The sequence below is a fragment of the Piliocolobus tephrosceles genome, chromosome 9, assembly GCF_002776525.5.
Source record: "Piliocolobus tephrosceles isolate RC106 chromosome 9, ASM277652v3, whole genome shotgun sequence".
Classification (NCBI taxonomy): Eukaryota; Metazoa; Chordata; class Mammalia; order Primates; family Cercopithecidae; genus Piliocolobus; species Piliocolobus tephrosceles.
Window position 1 is genome coordinate 26,789,658 of NC_045442.1, and position 23,607 is coordinate 26,813,264.

The 23,607-nt window shown below is 38.7% G+C and overlaps 1 protein-coding gene across 5 annotated transcripts in view; it reads left to right on the forward strand.

Moving 5' to 3' along the window:
- SORCS1 (sortilin related VPS10 domain containing receptor 1) overlaps positions 1–23,607 on the forward strand; it is a 600,060-nt gene that overhangs the window by 373,810 nt on the left and 202,643 nt on the right. For all 5 annotated transcript variants that reach the window (XM_023206217.2, XM_023206215.3, XM_023206213.3 and 2 more), the window contains exon 4: positions 22,273–22,431. In XM_023206217.2, coding sequence (XP_023061985.1) covers positions 22,273–22,431 — 159 coding nt within the window. The remainder of the gene's footprint in view (positions 1–22,272; positions 22,432–23,607) is intronic.

Sequence of the window (23,607 nt, forward strand, 5' to 3'; positions counted from 1 at the left end):
TTACTTTACATGATGGGTGAGTCCTGCTGGTGCATTTAATTATTTATTAATAGATTTTTTTTTTTCTTGAGAGATTAGAGCGAGTGTTAGAAGGTATCACCCTCTATAGGTCAATTATAAATGAGACAACATATCCAGTTGTAGCAATGCATCAAAATCAAGAGCCTGGTCTAAGTTGTAGAAAAAAAGGGCAGGCAGACAATTCTGACCCCCTGTAATAGGTCCTGTTTGATCTTTATAACCAAATGTTATGTTTGTGGCAATGCATATAATAGTTCTGCTTTCAGTCACTTCTGAATCTAGGCATCCTAGGCTTCTTGCAGGAAATTGAAGAATAAAGTGACAGAAGGCAATTGCCCTCTAAGGACCTGTTTTAGTCCATTTTCATGCTGCTGATAAAGACATGCTCAAGACGGGGCAGTTTACAAAAGAAAGATGTTTAATGGACTTAAAATTCCACGGGGCTGGGGAGGCATCACAGTCATGGCAGAAGGTGAAAGGCACGTCTCCCATGGCTGCAGACAAGAGAACAGAGCTTATGAAGGGAAACTCTGCCTTATAAAGCCATCAGATCTCATGAGTCTTATTCACTATCACAAGAACAGCATGGAAAAGATCTGCTCCCCAGGATTCAATTACCTTCCACCAGGTCCCTCCCACAATATGTGGGAACTCAAGATGAGATTTGGGTGGGGACACAGCCAAATCATATCAGGACCCATAAGAAATGGTACCTCATATTTCAAGGAAAGGTCCAGATTTCTATGTCAGATTGCTTTATATCTTAGTCTATCTCTGCCTACTGGTAGTTTTAAAAACATACTTTAGAGGATTACGTGGTTATTTTTACTTTTTACATCTGTGCGCCACTCTGGGGTTGCCCTGCTCCCTGGGCGCCTGGACTACACAATCAGAGATGCAATCTGAAAAAGCCATCATCTGGGAACATCTGGCTGCAGGGACTGAAGGTGGTAAAAGCAAATTGGCCATCTGCTGGGGCTGGTATAGACACAGAGATGATACTGGATAATATTCAGATTGATGTTTTACCCCACGGGTGCTTGGAGCGGTTTTGTTTTGCATGTTTTTCAGCAGACTTGGTTTAAAAATTCATGAATGCACCTGGTTGGTTGTTTCTACCCTCTGTTTTTCACGTATTCTGGCGCAGCTAAAAAACTCCTCAGCAAGAGTCTAAATTGGAAAGGGATTGTATTCAGAGTTTAGAAGAAAATCTATGTGGTTTTCATGAAAATCACCTAAGTAAAGATGTTGGGGTCAAGATCTCTAAGAATTAACAGCATCATGTAGTTTACTTTTCAGTCTTAGAGAAATTTAGCCAAATGATATATTTGAAAAAAAAATTAGATGTTTGGGTTAAATGCCATTGTCTAGGAATTCCAAAATGCTCAGAGATTTTTGAAACACTTTGATGCAGATAAAAAGAGCCAGAGCAAAATGACAATGTTTTTCCCAGTAAAGAATCGTACGGAATCTCTTAGAATAAAGATGAAAGATAAGTAAAAAAGTGGTTGTTATCCTGTCTGAAAAAGGTACATTCTTTTGTTTTTGTTGTTATTATTTTCTTGAGACTGAGTCTTGCTCTGTCGCCCATGCTGGAGTGCAGTGGCGTGATCTCGGCTCACTGCAACCTCTGCCTCCCAGGTTCAAGTGATTCTCCTACCTCAGCCTTCCCAGTGGCTGGGACTACAGGCGCACACAAACGCACCCGGCTAATTTTGTATTTTTAGTAAAGATGGGGTTTCACCATGTTGGCCAGGATGGTCTCAATCTCCTGACCTCGTGATCCACTTGCCTCGGCCTCCCAAAGTGCTGGGATTATAGGCATGAGTCACTGTGCCCGGCCAGGTACATTCTTTTCTAGGTAAGATTTACTTTTGGTTTGAGTGGAAACTCTAGTTAAACTATGGATGAGACAAATTAAATTTGGTTAGGATCCAGGGAACCAGTTTCAAATCCATTAGTAAAAGTTTCTATTTCCCAAACTCTGCTCGCTCTCTTTCTCCCCACCCCTGACGGTCCCTGTCCCTGTCAATCTTTGTCTCTCTCACTCTTTCCCAGGAAAAGGGAAGAAAGATATTTAGCCTAAAGGCTAAGCTTTAATACAGAAAATGACCTTTACATTTTAGCTCAAAGAAGTAAATATAATCTTATAAGTATCACTGGCAATTGAGGCTTGCTGGGATGGGACTTATGAGTATAATGCAGCACTAGAAGAATTTACCTTCAGGGAAAAAAACAAATTTGATAAAGGGACTGGTGAGAAACGTTGTATGTCAAGAAGATCTACATCTTCTTGAAAATTTCTGATCTTAGATTTAGAAACATGCTGACGTTTCTATAATTTAAAGCTTCCATTTAGCACAGACTTTCTGTCTGCTGTGTCCTTGGCACCCTAGGTTTACCTTGATTTTAGAAAATCTGAACTGTCAACATGCAAATGTAGAAATTCTTCACTTTACACAAAGCAGCAGCTCACATATTTTAAAAAATAGCAGGCAGTCCTTGTACGTTTTGCTAAACAAATACAAAACTTAAGACTCAAATGCTGAGATCCAGTGCCACAAGAAGATCAATTAATGGTGAGAAATGGCATTTTTGGAAAATGTAATGTCAATGTATAGGTATATAAGATTTGATTCACTAAAATTTGATTTGCTCATAACCTCACTAGCATGTATCTCTCACCCCAGAAAAACCACGTTTGAACTGGAAGATCACTAGAAACCTTCTTTTCTAACTCAACATTTGACGGTGATGAAATTTGGGCTCACAGATGTGAGCTGGTTTTCTCCCAGTGTCTTAGAACCAGGCAGTTGCAGAGATGGACCCCGTATCTCATTCCACGGCACACTGCCTCCCCCTGCTGTCTCTTAGAGGTTGACCCACCTTTACAGAATGTTCCCATTGAATCTCTTTTAATTCAAGAGTTGTAGCAAATTTCCTTCATTATATTGGATAACTTCAGAATATGTAGCAAATACCTTGATCCCTATAAATACCAACGATCACACAAACACCCATTATTCTAATGGCTCAGCGTGATGTGGATATGATATCTCCCGAAACAGGAAGGATCATTATAGCCAGAGCTTCTTACCCCTCTTTTAGCCAGCAACCCCACCTCACGTGGTCTACTCCTCAGTGTTCCTATTGTTATTGTTTTGCATCTTGTTTTCAAAGATAAACTTGAAAAAACGGCATTTGATCTAAACCTTACAGAAATTCTAGATCCAGTTCTAACAATGAATTAATAACTCTTGAGTATCTGCTATGTGCCAAAAAAGGATACTAACCAATCACTAGTATCCCAAAGTATGTTTCTCAGAACCTTAGTTCTCTAGAAGCTTCCTGGGGAAAAAACCCAAAAAACCAAAAACTAGATTATATCTTTGAAAACATTTGGCAAATTATCTTCGACTCTTCTTGCTGCAGGATGCACTTTCCAAAGACTTTAATAAACCAAAGGAATCTGTTTTGTTTTCTGTATTCTGATATCCCTCAAATTTACATGACTGTTGAATTCTTATGGTGTTATAACTTTTAATTTCACTTAGAAAATGCTATATTCATTGTGTTAGCGCCATCAAATCATAATGAACACCCATTCTGTGAACTGGGTATTGCTAGCCTCATCTCATAGCTATGGAAGTAAAGGATCAGACATAATAAGTGATTTCTAACTCATGTGAATGAGCAGAACTGGGACCCCTGGTTAAGTTTATTTAATCTTAGCTCCTACAGGAGGCTCAACTCAAATACCTATTGACTTGCACAGGTCATTGTAGATGAATGGAGTGACTAGGGATTCTATGAATACAGAAACTTTATTTTAAGAAAAGGAAACAGCGAGGGCCAGGCGCCGTGGCTCACGCCTGTAATCCCAGCACTTTGGGAGGCCGAGATGGGTGGGTCATGAGGTCAGGAGATCGAGACCATCCTGGCTAATATGGTGAAATCCTGTCTCTACTAAAATAAAATTTTTAAAAATTAGCCGGGAGTAGTGGCGTGTCCCTGTATTCCCAGCTACTAGGGAGGCTGAGGCAGGAGAATGGCGTGAACCTGGAGGCGGAGCTTGCAGTGAGCCCAGATCGCGCCACTGCACTCCGGCTGGGACGATAGTGTGAAACTCCGTCTCAAAAAAAATAAGAAAAGAAAAGGAAACAACGAGAGTGAGCATAGGACGTTGTAGGAAGTGAGGAATATTTCCAGTGTTTAATGTGCTCTCTGCCCACTAAATCTGTTTGTTGTTCTGTTTGAACAGTCAGAAGGATACAGTACTTGGTTTTGGCTAAGAATGTATGCTTTTTTCCCCTTATATCAATAAGAAATGCCAACAGAGACCTGCTTTTAGTTTTAACAAGATAACAAAAGATGATGTAGGCGGTGGTAACCTGGAAAGCTTATGACCTCTCTATAGGGGGTAGCAGTGCTAGAGCTCTTGTAGAATATGGCCATATGGAAATAATGTCCAGGACATCTGAACATTGTTGGAAAATCTGTTAAACAGTGCTCTTTGGGCCAATATTATCTACATCAAACAGGACTTGGGTGCTGATCAGAGTCAGTCTGTGGACTATGGGGTTCTAATGTTTGCATTTCACTATGCTACTTGCCAAAGAAAAAAAGTCTCTCACTGAAATCATTCTTTGTAGCCTGATAGTTTCCTTTATGGCAGTTCTACGTTCTGTGGCTTGAGGAATTTGTTGAACATTGAAAAGGCACATGTGCTCATTTACATCGTTGGCAAGTGTTAAATTGGGGAGACATATGTTTTGTTTATTCTCTCTTCCTGTTAGATCCTTAAAGAGGATTGGTTGTCAGACTCAGCAGTAGCTTTATAAGTAGTGTGTTTTGGAAAAGTATTTTCAGAATTGCCAGTACTTATACATTTGGCTGGAAACAACTATAAAGTATGCTTGGAATCCTGGTGGACATATTTTAGGTAATGCTTAACTGGTCATCTGCCTGGATTTAAGAGTATCTTTATTTTGCCTAACGCTGTTATTGTGTGTTTCTGAAACACTTCTCTCAGCTGAACCAATGTAATAACCTCTTAGCTTGAACTTCCTGCCCCCCATTCTCTTGTCTTTAACACAATCTCTGTATTACCTCCAAAGTGATCATTCTGAATGAGCTATACTCTTTCTATTCCCCTGTTTAAAAATCTTGATTCTGTATGTATGTCCTAGAACAAATAGATTCTGTTGCTATTTAAGTCAAAATCCCTTTACTTGGGAAGTAAGGCTCTTTCAACTTGGCTGTAGACTGCTTTGCCTAACTTTAGCCAAACTGAGGAACTTGCCATTACCAAAACATGCAATGCATGCCTGCATTCCTCTTTTTGCATACATGACTCCCCTGCCATGAATCTTTCCTACTCATTCTATTAAACCCCTGTACTTCCTTCGAAACTAATTTTAGTGTCAGGTATTCTGTGGTTCCATCTCTTATTCCAGCAACAGAAAAAAAAAAAAAAAAAAAAAAAAAAAAAAAAAAAAGATGCTTTTCCGTGTTCCAGTAAAATTTTGTACGTCAATAGCTTTGCAACTGTGCTTTCATTTATCTGTTATTTTTGTGTTGTCTGTTGTAATAAGGTGTTTAATGACTTTATCATAATTTAATCCTAAGTCTTAAGCACAGGGACTGTCACTTGGTTCCAGAAACTTCTTAAATTAGATTAAAAGAAAAATGAAATGAATGGTTGAATGATGAACATCTGCTCATCCCACAAAGAATGAAAGTTTCCTCTCAAAAAAAGTCATGTTTTCCTAAAAGTCTTGTTTTTCTATTTGTTCTTGAAAGGCCTAAAAAAGGATTCTAGTAATTTTAATGTTTTTGAGTATTTATATATATATTCATTAAAATATTTTAGAGACAAGGCAAATTATAAGGTTCCATTTAGTGTATCACTTATGAATTGAATGTAATGTGTGTCAAAGAGACACTTTCTATTATTTCACATTTTCACTTATGTTTTAGACAAATTTTAAAATGTTGGTTAGCTACTCGATAAGCCCATGCTTACCCTTCAGAAGACCTGCTTATTATGTGCTCTAATGGTTAAAATACAGGCCTGGGAAACCGGGTACATGGAAATGCCAAGGATGCTCTAGAATAATCTTGGAGGAATGATTGTGCCTCTCCATGCCTAATTTCGCTCTCTTGAGGTTTGCTTCAATTTCTAGTTGGAATATCCTAATTAACATTTGTGAAGTGCTGTGTAATGCTTAAATGAAAAACATCATGTGAGTATAAGATCTTTTAAAATAGCAGTTTAACAAATTTGAGTTTCTCGTGCAGTGAGCTATTTCTTAACATGTTATAATTTATGATAAAAAAAAATAACCAGAAAGGTTTGGCTGGGAATTGATGACATAGTACAAAAAGGAGAAATAATGTTTTTCTGCAACTCTTTTATTTAGGGAACACAATTACTGAAATATGCAGTTTAGAGTTTCTAATTTCTTAATTGTCTTCGAGCTTGAAATATGCACTTGGGATCACCCATGTCTATGTGTTATAATATGTGCAGAATGCTACTGTATTGTCTTTTTCCAGAAATGTAGATGAAGATAGAAAGTGTGCATAAGCAGACTTGTAAAGAGACTATGAAGTAAGAATGACAATGTGTATAAATCAATAAGAAAAAGAGACATACTCATAATTTTAAGTGGAGAAAAATATGACCAGTATATCAAATGAGGATTTCAAGTGAGTAAACATAAATGACAAAAGGATAAAGGGAGAGAAAAAGGAATGAAAAAATTCACTGTCATTAGGAATGAAAGTGGTATGTATTGACACAAAAGACATCATTTTCTCCAGTCTTCTTAGAAAACAATATAAAAAGACAGACAGACCTAGTGTTGTGATAGGCATTTACAATGTCCCAACCAAGGAACTATACATTGGTATACTCTTCTGAAAAACATTTGGTAGTATTTATCAAAAGTGGTTACAAAAGTCATATTCTCTTTCTTTGTTGTTGTTGTTGAGATGGTGTCTCACTCTGTCGCCAGGCTGGAGTGCAGTGGCGTGATCTCAGCTTACTGAAACCTCTGCGGGTTAAAGCAATTCTCCTGCCTCAGCCTCCCAAGTAGCTAGGACTACAGACATGCACCACCACGCCCAGCTAATTTTGTATTTTTAATAGAGACAGTTTCACAGTGTTGGCCAGGATGGTGTCGATCTTTTGACCTCATGATCCATCTGCCTGCCTTGGCTTCCCAAAGTTCTGGGATTATAGGCATGAGCCACCATGCCCGGCCCAAAATTCATATTCTTTAATTATAAATTTCACTACTAGGAAATTACTTGAGGAAATAGTAATTGACATACAGAAATATTAATCTACATTAATCATGATATCAGTGAAAATTGGAAACCTTGTAAATAATAGATTAATCACATAGTGGCATATTTGTATAATCAATCCTATATTACCAATAAAAATGATAACACGGAAGAATATTGAATACCGTAGAAAATCTTTGCAGTGTGGCTTTAAAGTGGGAAAAGCAGGTTCAAAAGCAGAAAGTGTCATGTGACACCCTCTTGCTATATAAATTTCCCTTTCTCTCACTTTGTGTCTCTTTGTGACACCCACAAACATTTATGTATATGTGTGTATATCTATATATGCATAAAACAAAGATTGTGAAAACAAATATCAAAGTGTCAGTGACAATAATCTCTGCATAGTGATGCTTAAGTGATTGTTGTTTTATTCTGAGTATGTTTTGGGGGACATTTTTCAAAAATGTCTGTAATTAATATTTTTTCTTGTTCATATTTGAACACAATACCTAAACTTTAAAGCAAATAATATAGCTAAATAAAAAGAAACAAAATTATCATATCTTTGACACAAAGATTCGTACCTAGCAAGAGCTAGACATCGGACAAGTAGCTTAAAAACCTGTCCTGCCATCACTAGGAGCACTCTTTGTCTTCATTCTTTTATTCTGAATTTGAAGCCAACCCAATAGTCCCATAGACTGTCCTTTTGGATAAACATAGAAATTGATCTTTCTGGTCAATTCAAGCTTGAAGCTTACATTTGTTTTATCGGAGTTCCTTTCTTCGGAAAGGACCTTCAAGCCTCTCAAAAAAAATGTATCAAATAACTGAAACTCACCAGATTACTACATCCTGACAATGAGAAACTTAGACCCCTCTTTCACTTTGATTGCTTCCTTGCCCTTCCTTAGTTCCTGTTTTCTTACACAGGATTACCTGTCTTCCCTGCTATATAAACCTCTAGTTTCAGTCAGTCAGGGAGATGGATTTGAGGCTGAGCTCCCAGCTCATTGGCTGCAGCACCTGATTAAAGCCTTTTTCCTTGGTAATACTCATCGTCTCAGTGATTGGCTTTCTGTGTGGTGAGCATCAGGACCTAGACCAAACCTCTGGTGTTACAGTAACAAATTGAAGGAATTAAGTCCAGTACCAATTGTTTATGAATTGAGGAGACACCATGATGTGATTAGGCTTTGTGTCCCCACCCAAATCTCATCTTGAATTGTTATCCTCAGGTGTTGAGGGAGAGATCTGGATCATGGGGATGGTCCCTGCCCCCCCAAACAGTTCTCATTATAGTGAGTGAGTTCTCAAGAGATCTGATGGTTTTGTGTTTGGTAGTTCCTCTCTTGCTCACCTCTTCTCTCTCCTGCCACCCTGTGAAGAGGTGCCTTCTGCCATCATTGTCAGGTTCCTGTGGCCTCCCCAGCCATGCAGAACTGTGAGTCAATTAAACTTCTTTGCTTTATAAATTACCTAATCTTGGGCGGTTCTTTAGAGCAGTGTGAGAACAGACTAATACAGTGAATTGGTACTGCAGAGAGTGGAGTACTGATATAAATTGAAACTGCATAACAGGCAGAGGTTAGAACAGTTTGGAGGAATCAGAAGACAGGAAGATGTGGGAAAGTTTGGAACTTCCTAGAGATTGGTGAATGGTTTTGACCAAAATTCTGATTAGTGATACAGACAGTGAAGTCCAGGCTGAGGTGGTCTCAGATAGAGATGAGGAGTTTGTTGGGAACTGGAGCAAAGATCACTTTTGCTGTGCTTGAGCAAAGAGACTGGTGGCATTTTGCCCCTGCCCTAGAGCTCTGTGGAACTTTGAACTTGAGAGAGATGATTTACAGTATCTGGCTGAAGAAATTTCTAAGCAAAGTATTCAGGAGGAAGCAGAGCATAAATTTGAAAAATTTGCAGTCTGACAATGCAATAGAAAAGAAAAACCCATTTTCTGTGGAGGAATTCAAGCTGCCTGTAGAAATTTGCCTAAGTAGCAGGGAGCCAAATGTCAATTGCCAAGACAATGGGGAAAATGTCTCCAGTCTCCAAATGTCAGAGACCTTCACAGCTGTCCCTCTCATCAGAGACTTGGAGGCATAGCAGGGAAAAATTGTTTTGTGGGCCAGGCCCAGGACACTGCTGCTGCTCTGTGCAGCCTAGGGACTTGGTGCCCTCTGTCGCAGGCATGGCTATAAGGGACCACCATACAGCTCAGGCCATTGCTTTGAAGGGTGCAAGCCCCAAGTCTTGGTGTCTTTCACATGGTGTTGGCCCTGCAGGTGCACAAAGTCAAGAATTGAGGTTTGGGAACCTCCACCTAGATTTTTGAGGATGTATGGAAATACCTGGATGTCTTGGCAGAAGTTTGAGGCAGGGGCGGAGGCCTCATGGAGAACCACTGCTAGGGCAGTGCAGAAGGGAAATGGGTCAGTGCCGCCACACAGAGTGCCCACTGGGGCACTGCATAGTGTAGCTGTAAGAAGAGGGCCACCATCCTCCAGACCCCAAAGTGGTAGATGCACTGATAGCTTGCACTGTTCCCCTAGAAAAGCCACAGACACTCAACAGCAGCCCAAGAAAGCAGCTGGTGTGGAAGGGGGTGCTGTACCCTCCAAAGTCATAGCAAGAGAGCTGCCCAAGACTATGGGAGCCCACCTCTTGCATCAGTATGACCTGGATGTGAGACAGAGAGTCAAAGGAGATCATTTTGGAGCTTTAAGATTTAATGATCGGGCCAGGCACGGTGGCTCAAGCCTGTAATCCCAGCACTTTGGGAGGCCGAGACAGGCAGATCACGAGGTCAGGAGATTGAGACCATCCTGGCTAACACAGTGAAACCCCGTCTCTACTAAAAAAATACAAAAAACTAGCCGGGCAAGGTGGCGGGCACCTGTAGTCCCAGCTACTTGGGAGGCTGAGGCGGACCTTGCAGTGAGCTGAGATCCGGCCACTGCACTTCAGCCTGGTGACAGAGTGAGACTCCGTCTCAAAAAAAAAAAAAAAAAAAAAGATTTAATGATTGCCCCGCCGGACTTCAGACTTGTGTGAGGCCTGTAGCCGCTTTGTTTTGACCAATTTATCCCATTTGGTGGGAGCATTTGCCCAATACCTGTACCTCCATTGTATTTTGGAAGTAACTAAGTTGCTTTTGATTTTACAGACTCAGAGATGGAAGGGTCTTAACTTGTCTCAGATGAGACTTTGGACTGTGGATTTTCAAGTTAATGCTGAAATGAGTTGAGACTTTGGGGGACTGTTTGGCAGGCATGATTGGTTACTAAATATGAAAAGACATGAGATTTGTGAGGGGCCAGGGGTGGAATGATATGGTTAGGCTTTATGTCCTCTACCCAAATCTCATCTTGAATTGTGATCCCCAGGTGTTGATCATGAGGGTGGTTCCCCTCATGCTGTTCTCATGATGGTGAGTGAGTTCTCATGAGATCTGTTGGTTTTATAACTGTTTGATGAGTTAATTTATCATGCAAGTCATATCTGAATGTCAGTAATAATATTTATGATGGTGCCATAGGAATAAGCCAAGACTTTCAAAGTCAAAATGTAATGTATGTTCACCCTATTCATGACACATTCAAAGAAAGTCAAACTATCTATGAACTGTATTTCATATGATCAAAGCAGCTCTTGAATCAAGATCAGCCAACTTTTAAAATGATAATATCTTCATGAGTTTATTCAACTTACCATGAATATGAACCTGGGTCTGAAAATGGCTTTTGTATAGTCACAAAACAGAATTGGAGCTTTTATAATTGGACTTCATGGTAGCCCCTTGATTAGGAATTATTCTGATTGATGAGGATCCTTAGCTATAAGCAATTGTGGTGACTACCTATATAAAAGTTACTAGCCCAGATCCATAAAAAGATCGTATTTTTTGAAAACATTTAAAGAAGGCAACATTTTTGTTCCCTTTGAATACAAAATACTTTTGGGGTGTTGAGAAATACCACTGAAGTCAAGAGAGCTGATTTCGTGGTTATTTTCTTAAAGTGTGGATTCCCTGTTGGTAATAACTTGGAGCATATGAATGTTTTATAGGATTGGCATAGCAGCAGTAGGAATTGAGCTATGCAGCAGGATGTAAATAAAATTTTAAAAAATATAAAATAAAAATTTTAGATGGTTTTATGTGGGCCTGGGCATGATAAAAATTGAACTTTCTGTATGTTTCTAGAATACATTTACCATTCACTTTCAGACCTAAATGGCCTTTTGTTGTTGTTAGCCCAAGGCTACCTAAAAATCAGTAGGTTTATTTTAAGATCCATTTTTCAAACTGAAGGGAGCACTAAGTATCCTATTTTCAGTTTCCTATTTATGTTGTAAATGATATTTGTGCTTTTCCTGTGAGCATACAGGAACAAGGACTACTTTGCTTTTAAGAAACCCATATTTAATGGTATCAGATCTTAATTAAATAGGGGATTATAATGCCTAGATAGAGATTCTCTTATTAGAGACTTACTTATACACACTTTAATGAACACTGAACTTGACTATTCATCTATAATTTAATATGGGTAATTTATGTAGCCTGAAAATTCACACACCGAAATTATTCAACTTTGGGTCCCTTAATGTCCCTGAGAGGGAGTAAACAATGCAATTCACTTGGTCTTCGATAAATATACTCACCTTAAACTGATAACAGATTAGAAATTTTCAGTCTTCAAAAGTTTAAGGTAAGAGCTATTTCATAGCTAAAACCCAATGAAAAATCTGGCAACTTCAAGGTATCTGTATCCCAGGAATACTGTGATTATGGGGACATTTTAATTCATATTGAACATAATAATTACAACTCTTTATCTTATCTATTGTATCATATCATATATAAAACATATACTTTTAAAAATTATAAGTGACAAGTTTTATGGAAGATAGTTGTGGTTACATATCTTCAATATGGCTTGCCTTCTGTGTATGTGTGTGTTTATGTTTGCATATGTGTGCGTATACACGCTTTTCTTCCCTTAAGAGGTGAAGTCTATTTTTTCCTCCCATTAAATCTGACCCAGAATTCTTTGACCAATAGCACATGGCAAAATTGATGTCCTGGGTCTTCTAAGGATGGGTCATGCAAAGCTTTGCACCTTCCACTTTAGCCCTTTGGAACACTTGATCTTGGGACATTCACACTGAAGGAAACCACTGCTATATAAGAAATTCAACTATTATGAAACTGCCATGTTATGTGATATTCAGCCACATGGCGAGTCCTGGAGGATGAGAAGACATGCAGGGAGAAGGAGAGAGGCTAAGCCAGATACAGGAGTGAAGGAGCCATCTTGGAAGTGAAATATCCAACTCTGGCCACCACAGTTGACATCATGTGGATTTGAGACTACCTACTTAGCTCAGCTTTTCCAAAAGTCCTGCCCCACAAAATCTTGAAACAAAATGCTTGTTTGAAGCCACTGTTCTGAGATAGATTGTTCTACAATACATAAGTGGAACAAAACTCCTTTTCTCTTTAATATACTATGTCAGTTCTACTGCTTCTGAGGTATGTATATTAAGATGGAATTAAACCTAGAATATGCAGTCATGAAAAAAATCATCTGCATAAAACACCACACTACTATCTTTCCTGCTGTGACTGAAATCAAAAAAGAGAGAGGAAAGCAGCAGATGATGTAATTATGCGCTGGCATGTCAATTAAGCACATTGACCCTTTTCCACCTCTAAACAACAACTTGAGATGATCAATGTTTGTTATTAAATAACTGAAGAAGGAAGGAAAATATTACATGAAATGGACCTCATTGTTAACGTGAGAGGCTTCTTCCTAGATGACCCCCTCTAGGCCCATCTTCCAAAGAGCTCTGCAGTAGAGCTGCAAATAGGCTCTTCTCACTTCACTAATCTGCAAATCCTGTATAAGAGAAATCCCTCATAGTCTCCATAGTCTTTTCAGGAAAGCTTTAATAGTCAAATACATTAGCAAGGTCTCTTGCGGCTGAGATTTCATTAATCTTCCCCAGTATACCCTAGTATATTTGCCAGTTTATCGTGAAGCATTAATATAAGTAAGTAAAATTAAAACATACTTGTTAGTGTACGAAAGGGAAAATTTTCCCTCTACCCTCTGAGTGCTTTATAATTGAGTCCATGAAATAAACCATCAACCATCACTGGACAGATTAATAAGAGAAAAGGTAAACAAATGTATTACATGTACAGGGGTGTCACATGAAAGAAAAGTGAATACCAAAAACCCAGTGAGATCTAAAGGCTTATATGCCCACTTCATAGGAGGGAGGAGAGGATGGATGTAGGCAGTTTAGGGAAAAGTAAATGAATTTTGGGAAAGACCAGTTGGCCCTCAGAAGAACAGGTGATAGCCAGTCTGGGTGTAATGTCAACTTCTAGTCTCTTCTGTAATCTGAGTTCATCTTTGGTTGATGAGATTCCTGGGGAAGGAATTTATGACAACTGAGTTATTTTAGGAGGATCAATCTTTAGACAGATAAGGAAAGCTCCTCTTAACTTTCTCTGTTCCCCAAGTGCCTTCAGTTTGAAGTAATAAGTATACCAAAGCAGCATCTTTTGGGGTGGCATTTCCTGAACTCCTTCATTAGGGTGATGATACAAATACAGCAAGGGATGAAGAATGTGGGTGAATCCTGTTCACTGATTTTTAGAGTGGATTAATGTCTATGGATTTTTCATTTTACTTTCCTGACTTTCAACTTGACACTTACTCGGACTCTAAAATCAAGTACACAACTTTTAGATTTTACGAAAAATGGATTTCCCTCACTTAAATCAATGTTAAAATATACTGATAGCTTCTCTTTCCTGCTCTGTCTTGGTTCTCACTTGAGTTTCTTTATCATTTCCTGTGGAATAAAGAGATTTCTTATCAGAATAAAGAGATTTCTTATCATTAAATGAACATCATTTCTTGTAAAGTTTCCCATGAGCAAAGAAGATGAATGTCCATTTCTCTTAGCATCATGGCTCCTTCTGATAGCAGCTAACATTTTAAAATGATGTAACCTTTTGGCATTTATAGATCTTTGGGGATTTAAGAGAGAAGTTACTTTGGGACTTGCAGTGGCGCTGGAAGTGTGTTTTGATTGGGTTGGAGCAGAGGCTAGGGGATAATGATGAGATTTTTAAGGTGGCTCAAATATTCTCGAGGTATTTAATCAGTTCTCATAGTGACTGCAATAATAAAAACATTCTTTGAATGTGTACATCATTCTTTCCTTCTGAAATACCATGTTTAGTTTTGTTTGTTTGTTTGTTTGTTTTGAGACGGAGTCTCACTCTATCACCTAAGCTGGAGTGCAGTGGCACGATCTCCCGGGTTTACGCCATTCTCCTGCTGCAGCCTCCCGAGTAGCTGGGACTACAGGTGCCCACCACCACACCTGGCTAACTGTTTGTATTTTTAGTAGAGATGGGGTTTCACTGTGTTAGCCAGGATGGTCTCGATCTCTTGACCTCATGATCCACCCGCCTCAGCCTCCCAAAGTGCTGGAATTACAGGCGTGAGCCACTGCACCCAGCCCCATGTTTAGTTTTTTAAACCAGATGACCCAATGCTAAGCATTAGTTAATATTCCATATTCCCCACTATCACCTCAGTATGATATTAATAATAGCTATTTCTCCAGCAAAATGAGTCTGTTTTTTTTAAATGACAATTAAGCATGGGATGCATTAATTAGGAAAACAGTTACACTGTAATAGTTCTTATTTGCTTTAGCGTACAATTATTTGGGAACTAGCATGTGGGAAAATGTTTGTTTCTCCACCTATAAGAACATTACATCAGAGATTTTTGCCCATTTCTATTATTCTTTTCCCATCCATTTTTATGATAAAGCATAAAATCCAACCTATGGGAGAATCATGCTGGAAGGACAAGGTAAAGGAAGCCAGAGCCATTGTGAAAAATCTGGGGTATGAATCATGACTGGCTATTTTGATCTTCTGACTGTATATTTAAAACCAAGAAATTATTTTTGTTTATTCAAGAATGTAGTGTATTAGTAACACTTGTTACTGAAATTCTCCAGTATCTTGCACCCCATTTCTTCTTGCTGCCTCTTTTTTTTTAATCTAGGCAATATTTTTATGAGATATTTGCAATGCCAGATTTATATGTGTCTCCCTCTCTTTTTTGGCATTCAACTATCATATTTTAGCAGAACACAAAGTACTAAATATGCCATCCTTTGTGGGGTAAACGTAGTAATATTTGCACAAAACTTACCAGTGCTTTTGCACAGAGAATCTTATTTGATCTTCACCCAAATCTATGCAGGGCATGACATAGATAACCTTATCACTGACTAGCTGTGCAACCTTGAGCAAATTGCCTTATCTCTCTAAGCCCGATATCAAATGGACATAATGATATCTACCTCAAGTAGTTTTCATAAAGAGTTTAATGGAATAATTTAGTTTAAAGCTTTAGCAGAGAGCCTGATACACAACAGCTCAATAAATGGCAACTTGTTTATGGTATCACTACTATCTTAAATGAGGAAACTGAGACTCAAAAAAGGATTAAATGAGCTATAAGGCATTCAAAGTGGCACAACTGATAATGGCAGAGAAGAAATTCAAATCCAAGTTTTTAAACCCAGGCCCCCTGCTATTTCTTGTGATTGTACTGTACCCTTCTTCTCATGGTGTGAATAACCTTCACTAAGCACCCTCCCTTCTTTTCTATTTTGTGAGGAAAAGTACACATTCATGGAGACATTGACTAGAGCCAGGTTTAGGATTAGGTTATGGCTCTTCCTGTGGAACACAAGTCAGTGGTGCACCAGCCCTGCAGATCAGCCCTCCATGGAAATATATACATGGACAGATATTTCCTTATAGAAGTTCAGTGCCATTCACACAGTAAAATAGTGTTTGTAAGTTTTGATTTCTCCAAATTGTCTCAAAGGAGAAGACTGTTCAGTAGTCCCAAGTGAAATAAGAAGAGATGTCCTATACGTTTTATTTTTTGAATCATCTTCCAAGGACTATAACTCACATGTTGTCATTCCTGGTAAACCTTACTCATCTCCTATGTACTCTATGGAACTGAGCAAGAGGTACTGAATGACTCCTCATTATTGTTACAAATAATCATTAATGGGTTGGATCTCCTGGCAAGGCAATTAACACACATATAAAGGACTGAAATTACATGCTCCTTAAAAAAAGTTTCTTCCCAGCCTTGCATGGTGGCTCATGCCTATAATCTGAGTGTTTTGGGAGGCCGAGATGGGAGGATCCCTTAAGCCTAGGAGTTTGAGGCTGTGATCACACACAACTGCACTCCAGCCTGGGCGACCGAGCAAGATCTTGTCTTAAAAAAATTGTTTTATGCTTCTTTTTTTCCCTTAAAAAAAATCTAAGTCTGTGGATCCTCACTAGAAAACCAGTTTGAAAGCAAAAGGACAGAATAAACTCTTTAACATACAATGCCATAGTTTCCCAGTCATTTCACTGAATCACTTTCCAGGTCACAAGTAGACGGTCTGTTGCCCAAATGTTCTGTTCATCTCTTAGTATTGAATGACGCGATTTTGTGCTAATAAACAAAGATGGTACATAGGTAAGCTTCGTTAAGTTTGGAAGGGTGGGATTTAGGAAAATTGATTGTGGCATTTCCATCTTCTTAGAGACTCATTTCTATCAGTGTGTGCTTGATTTGAGCTTTTTTCTTTTTAATCCCCTTCCTCGCCTTCCTTCATTGTTTGTATTTCTGTGATTTTCTTTCCGTGGATCATTCTGGGATCCTGTTCAACTTTGCCTAACACTGTCCTCCAAATAGTTGCCAGCTGATAAGCACTTACTGCTCTTTCCCTCAGCTCATCTGGGAAGGATAAGTGCTCAGCCCGCATTGAAAACAGGTAGCTTTTCCACCCTCATTGGTCAGCAGATGACTTACTTTCTCTGATTACATTTTGCTTAATTTGTTTTCAATTTTGAGGTCAGAGGTTTGCAAATAGACTTTCATGCTGTTTATAGAGAGAAATATTTCTGTTGGAGTAAAGTGGGTAGCAGTAGATAACTGGAGTGCCTAATTGCTGCTGTTGCTGTTTTGCTTTGCTGTTGTCATTATCATTATGAAAAGCATTTATTATGCACCTGTGATATGGGCATCTGGAGCTGAATTAAGCTCTTAGTAAAGCAAGAGAGATATCCACACAGCAGCCCATTACCTCTGCTTGATTCCAGCCCATTTATGACAAGGAGTAGACAAATGAGCAAACAAATAATGAACAACACAGAAAAGAAATACTTTTTCCATTAGGAACAAAGAAATGGTACGAAAAAGTATACGCCCAGAGGTACTGAAGAACTCTTTATTAACTCCACGCCACATAAACCAGTAAATAGCGAATTCCAAAAATAACATATCTAGGAAAAGATTTTGGAAAACTAGATAGTGGCAGCATTCCTTTGGGAAGAAGGTCCACAGTAGACGACAACTTGGAAGAATCAGAAAGCTGCCTGCCAACCTTTTGTAGAATTACTTCCTGTAGCCATATGTTGAATCTGGAGCAAGTCAAAGACAGTGAAAGTACGTTTAATTTTTGATGGCACCGAGCTGTCAGAAGGACTAATACCAAAACAATAAAAACAAATTAAAAAAAAAAAAGAGAAGTGACATATTTGAAATCTATAAATTGCATTTCATGTTCATTTGTCTGCTCTAGGAAAAGCAAATAAAGTTTCTTCCTCCTCCTGAAGTGGGTGATGAATGATTGCTTGGAGTTGGGTGGCAGGATCCTGTGTTGCCATTATTGACCTTCTGTGGAAACAATTCATCTGCAGGTGCAGTCAGTGCAGCGTCGGCACACCCTGCAAGGCATAAGTAAACTGACTGTAATCACTCATGGGTGGATCTGAACAGAGAATAATTACTTTCCTGTTAAAGGCAGTCTCTTTCTCTTATCTTCACCCTCCTTGCCTCAAGTAGAACAGCGAGGATTTGCTCAACGGGACTGGAACTCCCAATGTGGCAGGGGTCCCTGGCCTCCAGGCAGCAGAAGGCAGGAATGAAAAGGACTCATTCATTCATTAGTCCATTCCTTTATTCATTTACAGTGATATGTGGACCTACTATGGAACAAGCTTTGTTCCAGGCAAACAATGACCTCTCTTTTTTAGAGAGCTTACTTTAGGAATCTGTAAAGCTTGGATTCCTGCCTTTTAGAAAGGCCTCGTAAAATTCTGTTGTCCAGAACATACTCCAGAATACAGAGAAGTAAACACAACAAAACATGATTTGTTCAAAGTTACATGAAGAGTCAGAAGCAGATAAAGAGTCATTCTAAACTAGCAAACATAGGGATTGTTAGGCATCTTTAAGAAATGTAGTCTATTGTTTTTGAAGAGTATTTGCTAATTTGAACTTACTATTTTGAAAATATTTCTAAGTAGAAAATCTTGTGAGAAGATATGACTTATTCGTTTATGAAAACTATCATCTATGTCTAAAGACTGGATTACATTTATTATTTACAGTATTTGTTTCTGAAGTATGTTAAGCCTTTTTTATTTAGATCTCATTAAATTTTTTACTTATTAGCTTATTTATATTTTATGACTGATAAAATGATAGGACAAACATCAATTCACTTGAAGCAAAATTATTAAAGAATTTGAATTTAAGACTAAAATAATAAGGTTTTACTTATTCAATTAATAATTAGGTACATACTATGTTTCAGCCATTACAATAATCATAATTTAATTAATTTGAAGGTTGTGATTCATTGGAGTACATTATACAGTCATGTGTGTTAATGTGTGTGCATTTGTGTGTTTATGGCTCAGTTAAAAATGAATATTTGGGGGTCCGGGCACAGTGTCTCACACCTGTAATCCCAGCACTTTGGGAGGCTGAGGTGGGTGGATCACCTGGGGTCAGGAGTTCGAGACTAGCCTGGCCAACATGGCAAACCCCAACTCTACTAAAAATACAAAAATTAGCCAGGAGGCGGAGGGCAGAGGTTGCAGTGAGCCAAGATTGTGTCACTGCATTACAGCCTGGGTGACAGAGGGATACTCTGTCTCAAAAAATAAAAGAAAAAAAAGTGGATCATAATGCCAAACTTAAAAAAAAAAAAAAACCAGAAAAAAAATCATCAATCCTCAATCAGCAATAGGATATAGAGATGTGGATAAAGAAGTAGAAAGAAATACAAACATAGGGTCATAATTTTTTTTCCTTTTGAAATCTACTAGAGGTCTTATGGAGTTGTTTCTGCAATAAGAAAAATAACTAATGAAAAATGGATCCAGATTGACCTGTTCATTTTGAGTAGAATTGAGCAGAAATTTGAGAGAGCAACCACTGGAATGCTTCTGTAGTACAGACATACCTATAAAGCTCACTGGGAAATTTCTGACTATTTCCCACTATTTCCAAAATGCCAGATTCTCAAATGGAGAGTTTTAGCTGAGGGCTGCATAGAGAAGGTGGGATTTTGGTCTGCCTATTTTCAATATCCAGAAAAAAGCCAAGGATACGAGTTGCTTTATTTTTATAACATTAAGTTTCCATCTGTTGGGAAATACGTGCATTACTCTGCCACTCGCACCCAATATTACCCGATGCAGGATGTCTTATGCAGTCTGATCATGTGGAGTATAAATGAGTATCAACAATATTTTAAAGTGATTGATAAAAACCAACTTGCTTTGGGAATATTCTGTAGGCCTAGTTTATAATTGCGTTTAATTTTATTTTGATGAAGTATTCTGCCAGGAGAAGCAGGTGGGGAGATCTGTTCTCATGGGAAAAGAGGAAAGCATATTCTGGCTAACAGGGAACTAGAAAATCAGAGTAGGGGCGGGAATCACCTTGCCTGAGACAGTAGATATTCTATAAAATTGAGCCTCTTCATATTATCATGGAAATGAGTTTTTGGCAGTAGTGCAAAAAGGTTGTTTTACATTATTGTTAATTGTGGTTAGAGACACAAAGCAATATGATCATTTGATGGCTTATTTGTTATTCAAAAAATGACAGCTTTTGTGTGCCCATAAATATGAACTCATCTGGAAATATTCCTGTGAATTAGGAGCCATCTAAATATACTTGCTTAATGCATTCACTTGATTTTAATGAAGCCGTATGAGTTTGTACTTAGTAGATTACCTGATGGCTCCTTGTCAGCCATCTGATGAGGGAACGCTGTCTGCTCGGTGAACGTGAGACAGAGAAATCCATAACTTTGTCAGAATTTATGGTTGGTGAGCAGTGGCTTTCCTGGAACGTGGTACAAGAGGCAATTAGTCTTCAATTTTGTGTGCGCTTTTCATCTTGTCGGGAGTGTGGCTGACAGCAACAGCATTGCCTTCACCCTATTACATCCCTTTTCTCCTCTTCAAGAAGGGGATGTTGAAAGAACAGCAAGGAACCTTAAATTCGTCCTGGATAACATAAACAGAGTTTGGGCAGAGTGTCTGGCATGCGATCCTTTTGTGTCATTTACAGCGACAGGACACCACTTTCAAAGATGACACTAACTGTTCAGAGGCTTTAATATGATTGCCTCCAAATGCTTGAGAAAGCTCCATGTGTTTGCCTGGCACTCTGCTCTTTTAAGATATGACTCTATTCCCCCCTCGCTCTCTCTTTCTTGGAAGTGCAGCATCCTCAGCTGGTAATCTTTAAACCCTGGGCTGCAGTGATTTCTCTTCATACAGCAACACATTAAGCACATATTTCATGCTTCCCCGAACCAAATTCAGAAAGTGCCAATTAATAAGTTGATGGGGAAGAGGTCAGTGGGTAGCATTAAGGCCACCTGTCTGGAGACACTAGGTGCACACTTTGAGTGAGTGAAAGGAGAGCCACAGACAGTTGGGAATGAAGTAATTTATCACACATTCCTGGAGGGATAAAACGAGAGGATTTAAGGCAGTTTTGAGGGCAGCTCCTCCGTCTTGCTGCTATTGTGATTGATCCCATTCCTCTGGACAAAATTGGGTGTCCCAGTGAGACAGTGTGAAACATCTGAAGCTGGGAATATTTACATATTTATAGCTTCTTCCGTGGTGCAGGTTGTGAAGAGCAACCAACTTTTCTTGCAGAGAGTTTGAGAGACTCATGTGGACTTAGAAGTTGTGAAGCTTCCTTCCATATCTCAGAGTGTTCTGGGCATCTTTCTGTGTACTCATCTCTTCATCCATCCATTCATTTGACAGATATGTATCAGTGTACCATACATACTGGACCTTAGTCTGGCTGCTGGAAATACATCTGTGAACTCTACGGACAGCTATCTCTGTTCTCACAGGGTTTATTTTTTAGTAGAGGATATATAGACAAGCAACAAAATAAATAAGTAAATTATGTGGTAGGCTAGAAGGTGACGAGGGTGGTGGGGTAAAATAGCCTTTGTTAAATTCCTAGAGAAAGCTTCAGAGCCTACACTTTGACTTAAGACTCAGAAAATCAGGCTAAGTTAGGATGTCATAGGATATCATTGAAGTGGAATGAAAGGATTTGAGGTAGGGAAGAAAAACAATGGACTCCATCCTCTTTCTCTTCCACCTTTCCCACAACAGACTATAACCAGTCTTTTAGTCCCCCAAAATGGAAAGTACATAAGGCACAGTAGGAAGAAAGGAAGAAGGGTAAGTGTGCCAGGTTTAGGAAATAACCTTGGAAATAAAACAAGGAGTCCCCTAAAAGAGAAGAGTATACAGTTACCTATTTCACCCCTCATTCTTTCAGCTTCTCCTACTCCCTTCATTTCTTTGTAGAAATATTTTTGTAGCACTGATCCAAGATGGAAGAATAAGCCTGACAGAGTCAAGGTCCCTGTTTGGCCAAGCATTATTTACTTGCCCCTGTCCTTCCCTTGTCAAAGTTTAGCTAATTTTCAAGTTTTGCAAATTTGTAAACTTAATTTTCTGTTGTTTCTTTCTCCAACAATTCTTTGCTGCAGATAATGTTGCTCACAGACCCGGAGATTGAGAGCAGCTTACTGATCAGCTCAGATGAAGGCGCAACTTATCAAAAGTACCGGCTGAACTTCTACATTCAAAGCTTGCTTTTCCATCCCAAGCAAGAAGACTGGATTCTGGCATACAGTCAAGACCAAAAGGTGAGCATGCTTACCTTGTATGAGACAGTGAAGCACGGTTCTCCGGGGAAAATAGTGCTAACTTAATTATCTCTTCATTTCATCTCAGTGATCATTTTTGTTCTGAGCAGTAGCCTGACCTCTGTGCTAATGGGACAAGGGAAAGCAAGGAGAGTCTCAGGTTGCTTGTTTAAATCATGTAAATACCTGAAACGACTTACCAGATAAAGATTAGTTGTACTAAGTAAGACGCGGTGGAAAAGCAGTTCTTAGCATAGATACTTAAGACAGTCAGGAGTCTCTGACCCCCACTGAGTGGAAGACAGTGTCTTAGTGGATTGGTGATCATTTCTCTTGGTGAAGGATCCATGGCTTTTCTCAGACTCTTAAAGGGAAGCATAACCCTGAAAAGGTTAAGAACAGGAAGTAAGGTTTTGCTGAAACACTGAGAGAAATGGCCAAAGGAAAAATAATGACGTATGTAGGCAACCTTACGCAGATCCTAGTCATCTCAGAACTTCTCTTCACTTGGTGGTAAGGTTGAAGGAGAAGTCACTTCGTGAGAAAGGATTAAATGAGCTCATGACATTAGATGTGTGTGTATGTGTGCATACATCCCATAAAATGTCATCCTATAATATGTATTCTATATGGCATATATACTACAACATACATATGGTCCCTGCCTTTAAGGAAACTTGTATTCTCGGGTAGAATAAAAGGCTAGCAATAGTTAATAAAATTAAATTAAAATGAAAAAGAAGTAGCATTTACACAGGCAAATGTGAGAGAAACTCTGGCCATAAAAGCCAGAGGGATAATTGGTGAAATACTAGAATACTCCTTGTGAAATGCATTATTCAGTGAAGTCATTCTGAGAATTCTCCTTAGAGGAATCATGAATTAGAAATTACATATATTTAAAGAAATACTGGACTTAACTAAGTGAGGGGAATATTCTGGGGTTTTATTTGTCTGGGTTTGCATAGATGTGTGGCATTTTTGAAGGTAGGAGCATGGTATAAGCAACTTCTCAAGGTCTGTACTGACAGGAGCATTTTAAAGGAAGCAAATTAAAATTCTTAAGATTGGAGTTTTATTCATACTGCCCCTACTGCCAAATAAAATGCACATTAAGCCTAAAAATAGAAAGAATTTACAATTCATTTTTTTTTTTCCTCTTGGGCAGCCTGGCTA